Source organism: Argopecten irradians, chromosome 10 (assembly GCF_041381155.1).
Source record: "Argopecten irradians isolate NY chromosome 10, Ai_NY, whole genome shotgun sequence".
Classification (NCBI taxonomy): Eukaryota; Metazoa; Mollusca; class Bivalvia; order Pectinida; family Pectinidae; genus Argopecten; species Argopecten irradians.
The window spans coordinates 4,051,188-4,067,763 of record NC_091143.1 but is presented as its reverse complement, the minus strand read 5'-3'; the positions used below and the strand labels follow the sequence as shown (position 1 = coordinate 4,067,763).

The 16,576-nt window shown below is 35.4% G+C and overlaps 1 protein-coding gene across 2 annotated transcripts in view; it reads left to right on the top strand.

Annotated features, from left to right (window-relative positions):
* LOC138332933 (fibrillin-2-like) overlaps positions 1 to 16,152 on the top strand; it is a 35,941-nt gene extending 19,789 nt beyond the window's left edge. Inside the window, exons 34-54 of one of the 2 annotated variants that reach the window (XM_069280984.1) lie at positions 773 to 898; positions 1,204 to 1,335; positions 1,606 to 1,731; positions 2,045 to 2,197; positions 2,477 to 2,539; positions 4,165 to 4,290; positions 4,823 to 4,942; positions 5,241 to 5,363; positions 5,949 to 6,068; positions 6,429 to 6,554; positions 6,978 to 7,127; positions 7,335 to 7,388; positions 7,597 to 7,722; positions 8,929 to 9,051; positions 9,389 to 9,508; positions 9,904 to 10,032; positions 10,351 to 10,467; positions 10,918 to 11,040; positions 11,319 to 11,421; positions 11,575 to 11,773; positions 12,561 to 16,152. In XM_069280984.1, coding sequence (XP_069137085.1) covers positions 773 to 898; positions 1,204 to 1,335; positions 1,606 to 1,731; positions 2,045 to 2,197; positions 2,477 to 2,539; positions 4,165 to 4,290; positions 4,823 to 4,942; positions 5,241 to 5,363; positions 5,949 to 6,068; positions 6,429 to 6,554; positions 6,978 to 7,127; positions 7,335 to 7,388; positions 7,597 to 7,722; positions 8,929 to 9,051; positions 9,389 to 9,508; positions 9,904 to 10,032; positions 10,351 to 10,467; positions 10,918 to 11,040; positions 11,319 to 11,421; positions 11,575 to 11,773; positions 12,561 to 12,956 — 2,855 coding nt within the window. In that variant the 3' untranslated portion in view covers positions 12,957 to 16,152. Of the gene's footprint in view, positions 1 to 772; positions 899 to 1,203; positions 1,336 to 1,605; positions 1,732 to 2,044; positions 2,198 to 2,476; positions 2,540 to 4,164; positions 4,291 to 4,822; positions 4,943 to 5,240; positions 5,364 to 5,948; positions 6,069 to 6,428; positions 6,555 to 6,977; positions 7,128 to 7,334; positions 7,389 to 7,596; positions 7,723 to 8,928; positions 9,052 to 9,388; positions 9,509 to 9,903; positions 10,033 to 10,350; positions 10,468 to 10,917; positions 11,041 to 11,276; positions 11,422 to 11,574; positions 11,774 to 12,560 lie in introns of both variants that reach the window. The other variant, XM_069280983.1, reaches the window with a different exon arrangement.
* Positions 16,153 to 16,576: the final 424 nt, after the last annotated feature.

Genomic DNA, 16,576 nt, shown 5'->3' with positions numbered 1-16,576 from the left:
ATTGATGTTTAGAGGCTCAGTAATTGTAAGACAGTAATTAACCACACTATTCAAAAATTGAATATTGAGTGTTTAAGGATTAACTTGAATAGATTTTTTATGTTATGGAGATATAACACAAAAATCTGAGTGTACTCTAAATAAACCGCGAAGCGGTTTATGATGAGAGTACACACAGATTTTTGTGTTATATCTCCATAACATAAAAAATCATTTCAAATTAATCCTTATAATTCAATTTACTAAAGATAATCTCTTCAACATTTAAAATTCATTTTAAGACTATTTTGTCTATGAAATTATTACGCCGTCATCTCAGCCAATCAGAAGCGATGTTACAAACGGCGACGCCATTTTTTCCTTTATGGGCTGATAAAGTAAATTTTTAAGCCAATGAAAATGCTCGTAACAAGCAAAAATGAATTATTTTGAATTAAATAGCATAAACTATGAAAGAAGTATCTTGGTTTCTAAAATGTTAAAACAGAAAAACATCTACATTTTTGTACCTGTAAAATTCAGAAATGCTGCAAAATTAAGTACACATTACTTTAGTTTCAGTTTGGGATAATCCCAAATTGGGACAATGGAATAATTAAACAGCTATTAGTGGTCACATCACTGGATTAGTCATTGTTTACACACTCAATAGATGAGAAGTGTTTAGACCATCAGAATAAGATTATATTTGTCTTACAACAGTTACTCTGCAGTAAAGGTAAGGTTGGATTGAGAAATTCAAACATGACTATTTGTATATTTCTGTCACCAGATGTGAATGAATGTTTGGACCAGATTGGATTGTGTCAGAATGGCCGCTGTGTCAATACTATGGGTAGCTTCACCTGTTCTTGTCCACAAGGGTTCCAAATCACTAGAGATGGCATGGACTGTAGGGGTGAGTCATCTAAAAGCAAACTTGATTTGCAAAAGAAAATATTTCAAGGAGTGATCAGAAGTTATATTCTAGAAGTAGGCTCAGGTTAATTCAATGCTTATATCAGAAAAAATTACCAACCTTCAGTAATTGTAAGGCTTTTCTATAATAATTTGAGACGTTGTAAGTATTTCAATCTTAATTTAAGGTAAAAATGTTTCCGAAGTTGCTCTCTTTTCATCAAAGATGGTAGCAAACATCTATTGATAAAGAACTAGCAAAAACAACCTACCTGCTTAATATAAGATAATTTGTTTGTTATACAGATATTGATGAATGTGTGGAAAGAGACAACATTTGTCTGGCCGGGAGCTGTGTAAACAGTGAAGGATCATACCGATGTATCTGTGACGAAGGCTACATGTTACAGCAGCTGGGAAATAACCAGTTCTGTATAGGTACATAGAAAACATTCTGTGAAAACGCATTACCTTTGTTATCTCAGAATTACTGAATCAGGAAGGCATTGTTCAGATTCACATAATAGGCTGTAACTAACGTCTGATCTGGAAACAAGATCGTAGGTGAAGGGTTTTCTTCAATTCTGTGATCCTTGACATTTTACGTGAATTGAGATTTTTAATGTGAAATTATATACTATCAGTAAGTACATTGTATGTTAAAACTTTGTTCCTGTTTTATGTTTGGTGTAACGGTTGTTTTTTCAGATGTGAATGAATGTGAGACTATCCCTGACGTATGTGCTAATGGTCAGTGTGAGAACATTGACGGAGGATATCGCTGTCAGTGTCCTCCAAACACACTCCTCACAGACGATGGCATGATGTGTCTCGGTATGTAACACAAATATAGTTGGTGATGAAGTAATGGCTTCTGAAAGAATCTCTTTGTAGATATAATAGTTATGGAGAAAATGATATATAACTAAGTATTACAAAACCAGGTAATAATCCATCTTTTCTTAAGAGAGTAAAGACCACTGTTTGGAGAATCTTTCTTTCGCACTAGGTTAAAGTATACAAAAAATCTGTATCAAAAATGAAAATTGCTTTGAAAAGATTACTTGATGATAAGTATAAACAATCAGTATATAGGGCATAATGACAATATATATACTGTATATTGAAATTCCTCTTTCTATTCCAGATGTTAGGGAAGGAAATTGCTTTGGACGATTTCAAGGTGGTCTGTGCCTCGATGCCTTCACAAGGAATATGACTAAGGCAATGTGTTGTTGTACCGTGGGGCAGGCCTGGGGTAACACCAATCTGTGTGAAGTGTGTCCTCAGAGGGGTGAAGGTAAGGTCATCAAAGTCATTATCATTTACAAAAGTAAGGTCAGAGGTCATTACCATAAACAAAATAAGGACAGAGGTCATCACAATTGACAAAAGTAAGGTCAGAGGTCATCACTGCAAAGAAAAATAAGAGCATGCTCTTTCATACCAAAATAAAAAAGAATATTCCAAGGAAAGCTCTTTTTGGTCTAGTTATCAATACCAAGTGTATAAACTCTTTCAGATCATTTTATTTATAACTTGACACATAAAAATTTGATTTTATGTATTATATTTGTAGCCAGCTTTGATGCACTGTGTCCTGATACCGGAGTTATTACAAGTCCAGATGGAGGAACTATGGGTAAGAGTTACTACCATATGTAAACATACAGTCTTACAATTATAGGCGTGAAGCTGGTGATAAAAGTGTCTTTAATTTAAGTTATTGGTATAAACTATAAAATTGTAGACTAAAACTTAATTCTTTAAACCATCTTATTTTCACATGTAATTTAATATTTTCATGGTCTGAATGCAAGTAAAAATTAAGTTGTCACAAATTTTTGTTTAAAGAAATTGCACATGTATTAGGATGTGTTTTTTTTTCTGGCCTGAACACTTTTTGTCATTACAGTCAAACCTGCTCTAAACGACCGCCTGTATATAACAACCGGTTTTTAGACTCCCCATGCATTTTTACTACATAGTGGCACTCTGCATAACGACCACCTGTCTAATGCGGCTAGCGACCGATCATTTTAGCCCCGTCAAAGTTGTCTAACGACAGGTCGCTGAGATCGACTTTTCAAGCCGAGTACAGTGTGTGTGTTAGTAGCGTCCCTTTGACCTACTTCCGGTAATTAACTCCCTTAGTAAGCAAATGGCAGCCATTACTGAAGCCCAAGCTATGAATTGTTTATACAGGACTGTATGGTTTATAACCTAGCGGTCGTAACATTTGAGGTACAAATATGTTTGCCAACTTGAAGATGGAAGTTTTAACGACCCTTTATGCCGATCAAAGACTGAAATTATGTTTGGTCGCGAACGCCATGAGCAAGAAAAGATCACTTGTAAAGCGTGATTTTGAAGCTATAACTCGGATGGTATGGTAGGCAAAATAAAACATGCCGATTTATTCAATGTGTTCCGTTATTCATTGTCGATATTTAGCATTGTAATAATACTAAGAAATGACCTGTACTTAACCTTTTCAAATAAGGCCTATAAATTTACGTTCGATTTCTTCACGATTATATAATTATAGAGTCAGTCGGATTATCGCCCGATGTAACCCGGATATTCTCAATGTGTTTATCAATAAAATACGGTCCCATTACTTGGTAGAAATGCTACTGAAAATTAATATGTGTACCTGCATTGTGATTTTAATAGTTTTGAAGCTATATATTGTGAGAAAACGCCTCCAAATCTATCTTTCATGTCCTGAGATTAATCCGTCAAAACTGGTTACACGGCAACATTACATACGACTTGCCAGCGAGAAAGTGTTGTACAAAATATTGCACGCATACATTGTCAGAAATTAATCTTGCACAGATAATTCCAGGCCATGTCAAGTCAGTAATTAGGTAATTGTTATGTTTATAGCTGAAAAAATCTACAACTAGTGTGTATCAAAACGAGTTGATTTTGTTATGATCGAAATTCCGATTGCATTTTAAGGCCCCATCCAAACAATAAAAAGTAAAATGAACACAAATTACAGAAAAATATTGATACAATTAGTTCTTAAATAATGCATGGTAATATATATATAAATATCCAATAGCAGGTCTGTTTTGCATTACAAAATATCTGTTTTATTTACTGGCTCGCTGGTTGGCAGAAAGCCCCAACCTGTCTATAAAGGCAACCTATCTATAGTGACCGTTTTTCTGTCTCCCCTTCAGTGGTTGTTATAGACAAGTTTGACTGTATATCAATATTTTCTAATCAACTGATGAAGTGATAATTGCCCTGTAGATGTGAATGAGTGTATGATGATACCTGGACTGTGTGAGAATGGACAGTGTGTCAATACCGATGGATCATTCCGCTGTGAATGTGGACAAGGCTACATCTTAGACGACACTGGTCGGCGTTGTGTAGGTCAGTATCACACATGTATTATCCTATGATTCTAGTGTCATCAGACTTCCTTTTAGAAAGCTTGTACTTAACCATGGAAGCTTATATAGACAAACTGATAAGTAAAATATATAATTCAAAGTAACGTGCCATTTGTTCATCGTCTATGTATTCCTCCCAGGAGTTTATGAGCATTATCTCCCCTTTGACAAGTTTTCATCATAATCATTGTAAATATAATCATCAAAATAGATTTCCAATACATCAAATAACAATATAGTTGTAGATCTTTTTCTTTTCTGAAACAAAAACTAGAAGAAAGTTGACTGAAATATATATTTGACATGAATATTTTATAAATAGATGTTGCAAGAACTGTTGTCTTATTTAATATTCAATTTGATAAAATAATTTTCATAAAAACCATAGTAAGCGATTAACTTCAATATGTATGCTCAAATGAATTCGGTGGTGAATTTCATTAATTTGATTTGGAGTCATATTGAATATATTTGATTTCCCAGTGGTTGACAGTTGATGACCTTGGTTTTAGATAACAACGAGTGCTTGACTGGTAATATATGTGGAAATGGAACCTGTACCAATGTAGAGGGAGGATTTCAGTGTAACTGTGCCGACGGGTTTATGCCAGGAATGGACAATACATGTGAAGGTTAGTCTTTTGTATCTGAAACTTCAATATCAGTGTCTTAGGAACCATTTCTGTTCTAACAGAGTTCAGTTTGTTTTGCACAAAATGTGATGAATATGATAAGAAACGGTATTGTGCTTATTTTATAAAGTCAATTTGTATTCAATATACACGAAGATTTGAAACAAAATTTTAGACTATTCGTCTGTCCTTGCAATTTGATATATTAATCTAAATAACAAATTTAAATGACGGCCAAAGGATACCTGAACCTATTTTCCCATTCAGGTGTCATTCAATTCTTATTTATCCCCCACAGATGTAAATGAATGTCTGACGGACCAGAACAACTGTGCTTTCCGCTGTGTCAACATTCCTGGCTCCTTCAGGTGTATCTGTCCTAAAGGTTACAACATAGCACCCGACGGAATCCATTGTCAAGGTCAGGAGAAAGATAGGGGAACGTAACTGTTCAATAGCTAGGGGAACAAAAGTGTTCAATAGCTAGGGGAATGAACGTGTTCAAAATAGCTAGGAGAAAGGAACTGTTCAAAAGCTTGGGGAATGAAACTGTTGAAATGCTAGGATATTTTTTTTATATCCTGGACCATTACCAAGCCTTGTTTCTGTTATCTTTAAACGCCTTAAATCGCATTATGTACAGAATTTTGAGGGAAAAAAACTATTGAATTATTAATTTTGAAATAGTTAAGAGTACATTTAGAATCATTATTAGACTAGCAAAATATTAACATGATCACAAAACTTTAAAATAAATCTCTTCCTTTTTTGGTGGAATTTTATGCTTATTACTTCTATTATACAAAGAAGATAAATTATTGAGTGAAGTCAAATAAAAGCTAAACCTTGGGTTTAGTTAGGTGTTTCACTGGAATAGCCATTTAACCTTAATTTTTAATCTTTGATGCTGATTTTTATATTATGTCTTTATAGTAAAACTGAACTATAATACCATTAAAACAATTCTATTGATAGTGAGATATACATGTAAACTTTGTGATGACAGATGTGGACGAGTGTGCCCGAGGGGACCACCAGTGTCGGTACGCCTGTAAGAATCTGGTCGGAACCTTCATGTGTGTATGTCCAGAGGGTTACAGGGAAGTAGGAACCAACGACTGTAGAGGTAAGTGTCTCATAGCTTTCTTTTTTTGCAGACAACATGATTGGATTGAAGATACCAGAAGAGTTTTGTTTGATGTAAAAATTTAGTTTGTTTAGCACTTATCTGATGAAAATAAAAAAAATGCATCAGTTATGTATTCAGGTACTTTTAATCATGAAATTTTACGCAATCCTTTGGTATAGAAATTGAGAATCTTTGCATCCAATCCTAATGGAATGCAATAAAAGAACAAAAATAAATGAAAATGGATTCTTAAATCTAAAAGCAGTTGTATGAGATATTCCACATGTGTTTACATGACATAAATTACATTTTCTTGAAGTTGAATCATCAATTGAAAATGTTTTATAATTCCAATAGATATTGACGAGTGTACTAGCCGGCCAGATGTTTGTAGGAACGGTCGCTGTATCAACACAATTGGAGGCTACAGGTGTCGCTGTCACCCAGGCTTCTCTACAAGTCTGGATGGCAAGGAATGTCGCGGTAAGAAATGTTGTGACTTTTAAAGTTCTGTATACAATAAGAAAAGATATGCTAGCTGTTATCTATCCAATATTCTATGGGGATTTAGGAGATATTTTTTTCACAAATGCAATCTTTAATTCTTGTAACAAGTATTGTCAATGGCTTAGAATTTATGTTATCACCTTATTAAGTATAAATGATGTTGCCAATGTAACATTGATTCTTATTGGGTTATAGAATTATAGTGCTGTACCATTGCTTCATATTGACTTATAAAATGATAGTGCAATAATTTCTTTTTAAAAAATAAGTCATCAAGAAAATTTCAAATTTCCCAGGATTATGAATGGTTGATAAATATTATGATTCCAGTTGTATTAAAGCTGCATTAATGTGGCTGTGCTGGTGCTAAATAAGAATGTTCTGTATATGTATATTCAGACACCAGGGAAGACTACTGCTTCTTTGAGCTGACTGGGGGACGCTGTAGGATTGTGCCGTCTATAAGGAGGACCACACAGGTCGAATGCTGCTGTACAGGTGCTGCCGCCTGGGGTCGAGGCTGTGACAGGTGTCCAAGCGTTGGTTCTAGTAAGTAGATTATGATAATTTATCTTCTTATGTAAGGCTTGTTAATTATATCTTCATAATGCTGCAAATTGATTCATTTACCAAAAAAAATTATATGTATATTTTGACATTGAGCTTCAGTGTGTTGTTGACACCCCTATTCCCATAAACTTTGATGTAAAATACATGCTTCAGAACACTTTAGACATTGTGTATGTATTTTTACAGGACAGTTCAGAAAGTTGTGTCCAGATGGAATAGGCACCAGGCCTGGTGGTGAAGGTAGGTCACACATCTAGTTAGGAACTAGGCCTAACTATATTTACTTCAATTGAAGATCAAAGTGCAGGTACTTATTACAGAATGTAAATAAATGATGTAATTTCCCCTTAATAGCCCAAATTTTTATAATTTGATAAACAATGATTTAGTTTGTATTTTCTATCACGAATTTGAGTCATTTGATCATAAACAAACAAACTATTTACAGATATAAATGAGTGTCTACTGTTCCCTGGGCGATGTAAGAATGGTCAATGTATCAACAAGCCTGGATCGTATGGATGTATATGTGACCGTGGCTACAAGACAGACTCTATGGGAACCAGTTGTATAGGTCTGTATATAACAGGAGACTGGGGCAGGGCAACAGTACAGTGCACTTTCACTTATCTAAACACTTGCGTTCCTTGTTCAATCTGTCTGGATTGCAAAGTTTACAGACTGCCAGATTCTGTTTGCTTAGTCAATAATCTAATGCATTCCCAGATGTTTCCTTCTGTGTTGCAAGTTTTCTGGACTGTCTGTGTCCAGATTATTGCAGGCCTACTGTACCCTAAATCCTAGAACGAATATACGTACCCGGCCTACTATACCTTTCGGCCGGGTACGAATTGGTCCCTATGTGTCGTAGTGGAGCACTGCCTCCAAAAATCACTCGGGCACAGTTTTCTATACCTTTTTGTAGGTTTCCAATTATTTTAAGCGTATACATGCATTTACATATTATTTTTGTCTAAAACAAACATAACTACCATTATAATATATACCGTACCGCTCACAAGACGTGAAATTCGTAACTTGTGCACTTGCCGTATAAATTTCCTTCAGAAAGATCTTCATATGTATTATTGTGTTAAAAAAATAATGATCGATGAGAATTTGATATTTCATATAGCTCAGTTCTATTCCCTAGTAGGTAAGCGACATCGAAAAAGTACGATAAAATGCAAAGAAATGTTTTATAATGGTTTGTATAATCATTACTTTGCTCCATTAGCAGTAATAGGCACCAATTGTAGCTCTAAAGACGACATCATTTTCTGTCTAAAAGTCTTTTGAGCTACAATATTGCAGCTACCTAAATCCCTACCGTATTTCACCACAAATAAAACCTCCCACCTAAATAAGAAATAAAGGTCATGGGTGGTGAGGGTCTTATTTGCAGACAACTCGTCTGACAACATCAATCTAGTAGATCGCCATCTTGGATCTTTTAATGCCTGTCATGATTGTATAGCATTGATAGCGATAATAAAGACGCACAAATAAAATTCAATAAAATATTTAAAAAATATCTTTTTTGCTGTTGCTAAATTTCGTTTTATATTATTTTGACTTTTTGTTGTTATTAATAATTCTGTTTTGGGAATCTAGTGCACATTTGACATGATTAAATGCATTTTCCAAAATTCTAGCAGTTTATACAAAATTTTACACATGCAGGCAATATTTCTTCACGTTAAATTCATATGTCATGTTGTAATTAAAAATTCATGCACTTTAATGCATTGAACATCTGTACATGATGGTTAATTTGTAGATGTGAACGAATGTGAAGACCAGCGCTCACCATGTGAGTTTACCTGCCTCAACCTTGTTGGCAGCTACAAATGTACCTGTCCTCCAGGCTATGTCCTTAACATGGATGGCAAGACATGTCGAGGTATGTATTTTACGGGTCTTAAGAAACATTCTGTTACATATGGTACAACCACTACATGATTATTAGAAATGAGTGAAATTAAGAATGATGAAATTTATCTTCATTCAAATCCTTTTTCTATGACTGCCTTGCTTGACTGGTAGTTTTGTCTTGTTGAATATTGACTTTCCACAAAGTCCTGGGTTCTCCACCAGAATGCATTAGAATCTAAACAATCATTATTTTGTTCTGGGCTATGGTGGTAGAGTGGTAACTATACATATATGGATTCTTGTGTTAAGTAATGTTTGTTCTTCACTTTGTCAACTTCATTCAGTCATATTTGTGTTTGTTTCAGATCTCGATGAGTGTGCCAACATGCAGCATAACTGTCAGCACAAATGTATCAATACAGTGGGAAGTTTTGAGTGTGGTTGTGCTGACGGATTCCGCCGTGGTATGGGGAACAGATGTATGGGTAAGTACTTCACTGTAGTCATACTGTCATGAAGGGATAACTTCAGGTCAATTGCTAGATATGTGCAATTTGATTATTTTGACAAGAAGTGGTGCTATTTTACTTGATGTAATTAAAATAATCATCTTTATACTGTGTATAGTCAATAATTTGGGGGGAAAGATGACCATTTTTTATGTAGATATTTTGAAGGATCCTTTTGCAAAACATGGGAGTCTAAAGTACAGACTTTTTATCATATGACATTATTTTGCTGACTGTTAGGACACAATGTAGTATTTCAAATGTTTACCATCATGTTACCTCAATAGTACTGGTAAGCCAAATTAAGATTCAAGTGACTTTCACCATGCTTGGAATTAAGATTTAATTTTAATAACTTTGTTAACTGGTAGATATCAATGAATGTGAGGAGCAGCCCCATTTGTGTGGCCCTAAGGGAACCTGTAACAACACGCCTGGAAGTTTTAGATGTGTCTGTCTCCGTGGTTACACAGTCGATGAGACAGGAACCAACTGTGTCGGTAAGTGGACATTTTTTGTACATGCAAGTGTAAAATTTAAAAAAAAAAAAACACTTTAACATGACATTGTACAAAAACAAGATCAAGATGTGGTAAAACCAGAACTGTAGAAAAAAAACATCAAATAAGGTTATGAAAGACAAAAATATCTTGTATGCATTCTATCTTACTGAATCAGCTTGTTGGACATTTTGAAAAATCAAGGTAATGGGAGACAACTCCTGTGACTCTGCTGATACATATAATAGTGGAGACTTTTGAGAAATTATTCTGTGAAAAGCCCATAGCTGTCCTATTAATGGTTTCTCTGTTGACCAGACATTGACGAGTGTGCTAACGGAAAGTGTACAGATGGGTGCGAGAATATCCCTGGTGCCTACCGCTGTCAGTGTCCTCCCGGCTACACCCTACACCCCAATATGGACCAGTGTATAGGTATATATGGCTCTTGGTCATTTCAGACAAGTTCTTAGGGCAGACTTTGAAATGTATGTTCATGGTATATGTCATGTTAATTATATATCTTTATAGGAGAGTTGTTGAAATGTAAGATTATGAACAAGGGGAGAACAAAGTATTAGATATTTCACCATCAAGACCCAAGCCAAGTGTTTGAGTCTAGAGTGTAACTCTTCCTGTGGGTAGATACTTGTCAGTATTACAAGAAAAATATGACTTCAGTTAATTCTATCGTATTGGTTTACAAGATTATGAAAAAATAGGACAGATGAATAACTTTGCTGTAGTCAGACAATATGAACACCAAACAAATTAATGATAGTTTTGGTGACAAAAACTTTTTCAACTACTTAAACATATGTGCTAAGAATTTGAATGACTTCATACTTGTACACCATTAGATATCTGTTTTACATAATGTTACAGATGACAATGAGTGTAATGAACAAGGAATGTGTGGTCAAGCTGAATGTAATAACGAGGAGGGCAGCTACACCTGTTTCTGTCCTCCCGGACTCGAGTTTGACCCCAACTTGATGTTGTGTGTAGGTAAGTATATGGCTAACAGTGCAAAAACTATTACTTAAAGTGATATCAATTTATATGTGATACAAAACAAACCTTTACTGCCCTGTCACTGAATGGTGTAATGTACACACCTTTATCACTGTTACAAATTTTATTTATTGAATTACGATTTATACATTCCCTTTTTGCTTGTGAAGGTTTTAAAGTGTTAGTCCCAGGCAAATGGAAATATAAGAATAACTTTGGTTTTGTTTTAGATCCGAATGTGTGTAACAGCCATTCTATTTGGTTTGTTTTAGATCCGAATGTGTGTAACAGCCACCAGTGTCTGTTTGGTTGTTCACCTAATGGATTAACATTTGTTTGTGGCTGTCCAACAGGCTACCTGAGTATTGGACAAGGGTAAGTACTGAGGAGATAGCTAACTTAATGATATTTGAGCCACAGTGTCTGATTGAAATCTGCCCGAAAAATTAAAAGTTGAAGCAAAAATCACTTTTTAAGCACTATGGTATATACTGCATAATTCAGAAGTATTGATAATATATTTTATAGGCATTGTTTGTCGACCCTTAATACACCCCCGGAAGATAATCTAAATGAGATCTATCCCAATGGTAACATCCCCCACGTGCCAGCTCCCACAGACGGGACGTTGCCCCACGGGGAGGGCTGCTATGAATGTGATATAGAGGACCAGGACCTGCCCCTAACCCAACGCAGCAAGAGGTCTGCCGGCCTGCAAAAGCTTAAGGTAAGCAAACTGATATTACAAAATCATTATTGATAATGTCAGTTAGTATGTAAATACATGACAGAAATGATAATTTTATCAAAGAAACACAATTTAACAAAGCAACGAAGGGATGTGGATGTGGCGCAGTGGTAGAAGGCACAGCTATGTTAGGTTAGGGGATTGGATGCCGTAGATTGTGAGTTTGAGGCCCGGATAGGGCACGAGTCAATATATTGTCATGCTTTATTAAATTGTGTTTCTTTGATATTTGACAGAAATGATAGTCATAGTTAGCAATTATTCATGTTTCATGATATATACTGAGTACCAGTATATGCCATAGTGTGGCATCTATCATCTCAATCCTCCTGCCATTCCAGTTGGCATCAATGTTCCCATGAAATATCTCCCTAAAGGTCCAGATGGATGACCCAGTATATTTGGTCTGTAATATACTAGGGTATTTAACCTGGATTGATCATATGAACGTCACTACTAGACCAAGGGTTTTAAATGTCTTCTACACTATTTTGAATTGCCCAATTTGTTTTACATGCAGGTATTAAAATGAGGAAGCCAGAGCCAGGATCATGAAACTGTCTTAGACTTAAGTTTTTGTTTAACCACTCAAAAATGATGTAACTGTTTGAAACGTCATCTGTGATTAGCTAAGTCTAAACTTACAGACTGTTTTCGACTGAATCAAGATCATATGGCCGATTGAACAATGCAGGCCCTTTAGTCTTGTTGCACTAACAATGTTGCTGTTGAAACACAACACATTCATTCATATGCTTTGTTGTAGGTGACCAAAAAGGGTAAAAACAGAATGCTTGAACATCAGAGGTCAAACAATGCATCAAGGTCAAACCAGAATGTCCTTGATCCTGACAAGCCAATCGTGCTGCACCTGAATAGGTCAAATATCAGACGAAAGACAAAGGTGATGAAGGTTTTACCTGCTCTGGCAGCACTTAAGAACAATATCAGATACTCAATCGCACGTGGCAACGAACGACACATCTTCAGCATGCATGAACGAAAGGGCATTAGTTCTTTACAATTCAGAAGGAAAATCCATAAACCTAAGGTTTATCACCTCCGAATCACAGGCCGACCTATTCACAGGAAAACAGAAATTGCTGGTAAAAATGTAAACCTTAAGAAAATAGCAATTCGACTGGATGTTCACCTTGTATGAGACTTTAGAAGAAAACAACGTTAGACTGATATTAGTACTGATAGGTTGACAGTCGGCCATATCGTGTAGTACAGAAATGGACAAGGGAAGATAACTTCGTACACTTGGCCACAATATTCTCTAGACTTTGTACATGTAGTTTGTACTGCGGACTGCAAGAAATCGCAGCGTTAATGGAATGTATTATATACTAGTATGGTGCTACATGTATGATATCGTGTGGTGAGAGTCAATTAGTTATATTAATGGAGAGAAACTTTGGAAACAAGAAAATTTAATGTAAAGCATATATGTTGTATGTTTATTGGGCAAAAAATCTAATGCTGCAAAAATAATTTTGAAAATAAAAAAAGAATACTTAATTTATGATGGATAAAAAGAGTAATAAGTCTTTTATTGAGATTTTTTTTTTGACATAATAATGATGTAGTTTTCCAACTTTTTATATTGTTTGAAGTTAGGTCCTTTAAATGATTTAAGATACTTTCATTGAAATCTATTATCACATTCCCAGAAACGCTAGTAAATGACTTTCTAAAGTTTCTTTTAATCTGCATTTATTTGAAAAATAGGTATTTTGTTTTGTTGACTTCATCTTTAAACTTTGTTAAGTTCATGTTGCCAGCTCATGCACAAGAATGGGTTCATTGTAGTTTTATTTTAACCATATATGCTGTAGCTGGTAATTGTAACAGATCAATATTTTGATGCTCTTTGATTCATTGTGTGTATGAGTTGTCATTGTCAATGCAGCTTAAATGTATGTGTTTGGTTACAAAATAATACGAAATGTGCGAGCAATTAAAGCCTGTATTGAGGCCATGGCCAGAGCAGCTCCAGGCCGAGGACCGACAGCCTTTCAGGCCAGAGCAGCTCCAGGCCGAGGACCGACAGCCTTTAGGGCCTTAAGTATTGTGGTAATCTTGCAGAATCTTTCATACATCATGGTATATTTTACTTTAAACTTCATACTCAGCTTTTGTGATGATATTGAGAACACTTGTTGAGAGACAGAATGTGAGATTAACCGTCTGATGTAATCATACAGATTATAATTCTCCTGCATGAAACTTTAGTGGCTATATAGTACAGTTGGTTACATTTAATTATGATTATATTGTACATTGTATGGTATATGAAGTTGATATCTTATGAACTAGTTTAGACCTTTAATGTTATAAGACATTTATTTAGGTAGAGTGATGATGTATGAGTCTCTAGCACTCATCAATATATATAATATATAGTCCCGAGTGTATAAGATTATATATATAGTGCTAATATATGTGATATTATAACTGTATTAGGTATGAGTGTAGTAGAGTGAGAGGTTTTACTCTTGTGGATGCAAACCCTAAACAGTATCTAATCTGTTACCGTGACAACACTCTAAACAGTATCTAATCTGTTACCGTGACAACACTCTAAACAGTATCTAATCTGTTACCGTGACAACACCCTAAACAGTATCTAATCTGTTACCGTGACAACACCCTAAACAGAATCTAATCTGTTACCGTGACAACACCCTAAACAGTATCTAATCTGTTACCGTGACAACACCCTAAACAGTATCTAATCTGTTACCGTGACAACACCCTAAACAGTATCTAATCTTTTACCGTGACAACACCCTAAGCAGTATCTAATCTGTTACCGTGACAACACCCTAAGCAGTATCTAATCTGTTACCGTGACAATACCCTAAACAGGATCTGTTACAGTGACAACACCCTAAACAGTATCTGTTACCGTGACAAAACCCTAAACAGTATCTTATTTGTTACCGTGACAAAACCCTAAACAGTATCTAATTCGTTACCGTGACAACACACTAAACAGTATCTTATTCATTACTGTGACAACACCCTAAACAGTATCTCATCTGTTACCGTGACAACACCCTAAACAGTATCTAATTCGTTACCATGACAACATCCTAAACAGTATTTAATTCGTTACCGTGACAAAACCCTAAACAGTATCTTATTCGTTACCGTGAAACACCTTAAATAGTATCTAGTTCTCTGTGATACTGTGACAACACCCTAAACAGTATCTAATTCGTTGTCGTGACAACAACCTAAACAGTATCTTATTCGTTACCATGACAACATCTTAAACAGTATCTTATTCGTTACCGTGACAACACCCTAAACAGTATCTAATTCATTACCATGACAATTAGACTCACCTAATGAATAATAGAATATTTCCCTACCTAGAGGGTGTGACAACGAAATCACAACCCGTGTGGCAATTCATGAACGTCCAACCCTCAGCTTGCCGATTCTTTTTCTCCCATATACAAAAGAAAAAAGATGAGATAACTGCCATTAAACAAGCATTTTCACCGCGACGTGAACATGGTTCCGTCGACTCAACGTCACGTAATCAAAAGGTTAGCGCGAGCAATCTGTCATACCTTAGGGGTCGACAAAGAAATCTCTCGTGGCTAAAACCAGTGACGAATCGGTAAATTGTGGGAGCATAAGTCTATCTCTGAAATTCCTGATTTAAATGTCGAGATAAAACTACGCCAGTATGTATAAGAAGTCACAAACATAAACTAAACCACACCCATAATATAATGCCGTCACGGACATCTTTTAATAGGCGTCAATGAAATTTCAAGACTGATGATATTAGGGAAATATATATTTCTTAGAAATCATTTGAACATTGTAAGTTCGCGAAGAAAGTAATTACAAATACAAATGATCAGACACTAGTTTTATACCAAACTAAGAGGCCTTAGAAGTAAAGGACTTTTTAGATCCTCCCTCATCTAGCAACAGCTTTCCAGTCTTCTTACCAGCATGACGGGGAATACATTTAAGATGACAGCAGGCGATGAATTAATTGACAGGTTATAATAATCAATTGGGAGCTTATAACCTGTTTAAGAAAACACCCATAATGGGAATACGTCCTCTCAGTAGTCTGGATCACTTGCTGCAATGCAATCTTACTATCCGATATTTGAATTGTCAGGTTACGAGCATGACACCCTTCCTTGTTGAAGAAATTAAATGTAGCCATAAGTATAAACTTTAACCCTTTTGATAAAATGAAGTCCCTCCCCAACATTTGGTACCTCTCTGTATTATAATCTGTCTACACTACTGTGCCTTGCTCTGTTTAGGAATATATTGTAAACTTCTTCAGAGTCTTAGCTAATAAATATGGTACTGGATATGTGTGTTCCTTTTATTTCACATACGATGTCTTATCATCCGCTGTTCGTCTTGGCTCCAGTGAAAACTAAGTTACCTAACATTATGACCTGGCAGACCATGACCTTGTTCTTTGTGTATTATATGAAAATGGTTCAAATAAATGCGCGAAAAACCACAGGGGGCCAACTCAATGAAAATGAATGTTGTCATACATTGTTTGTATTTGGTGGATGAACTGGTGGGTATAGATGACATTCATGTGATTTTTTTTCAAAAAATACTAGATTTGAAACTTATCGGGATATTTACTATAAAACTCTGTTTTATCTCGTATTTTAAAAAACAACACATGAATGTCATATATACTCATCAGTCAATCCACCAAATACAAACAATGTATGACAACATCCATTTTTCATTGAGTTGGCCCCCTGTAGAAAT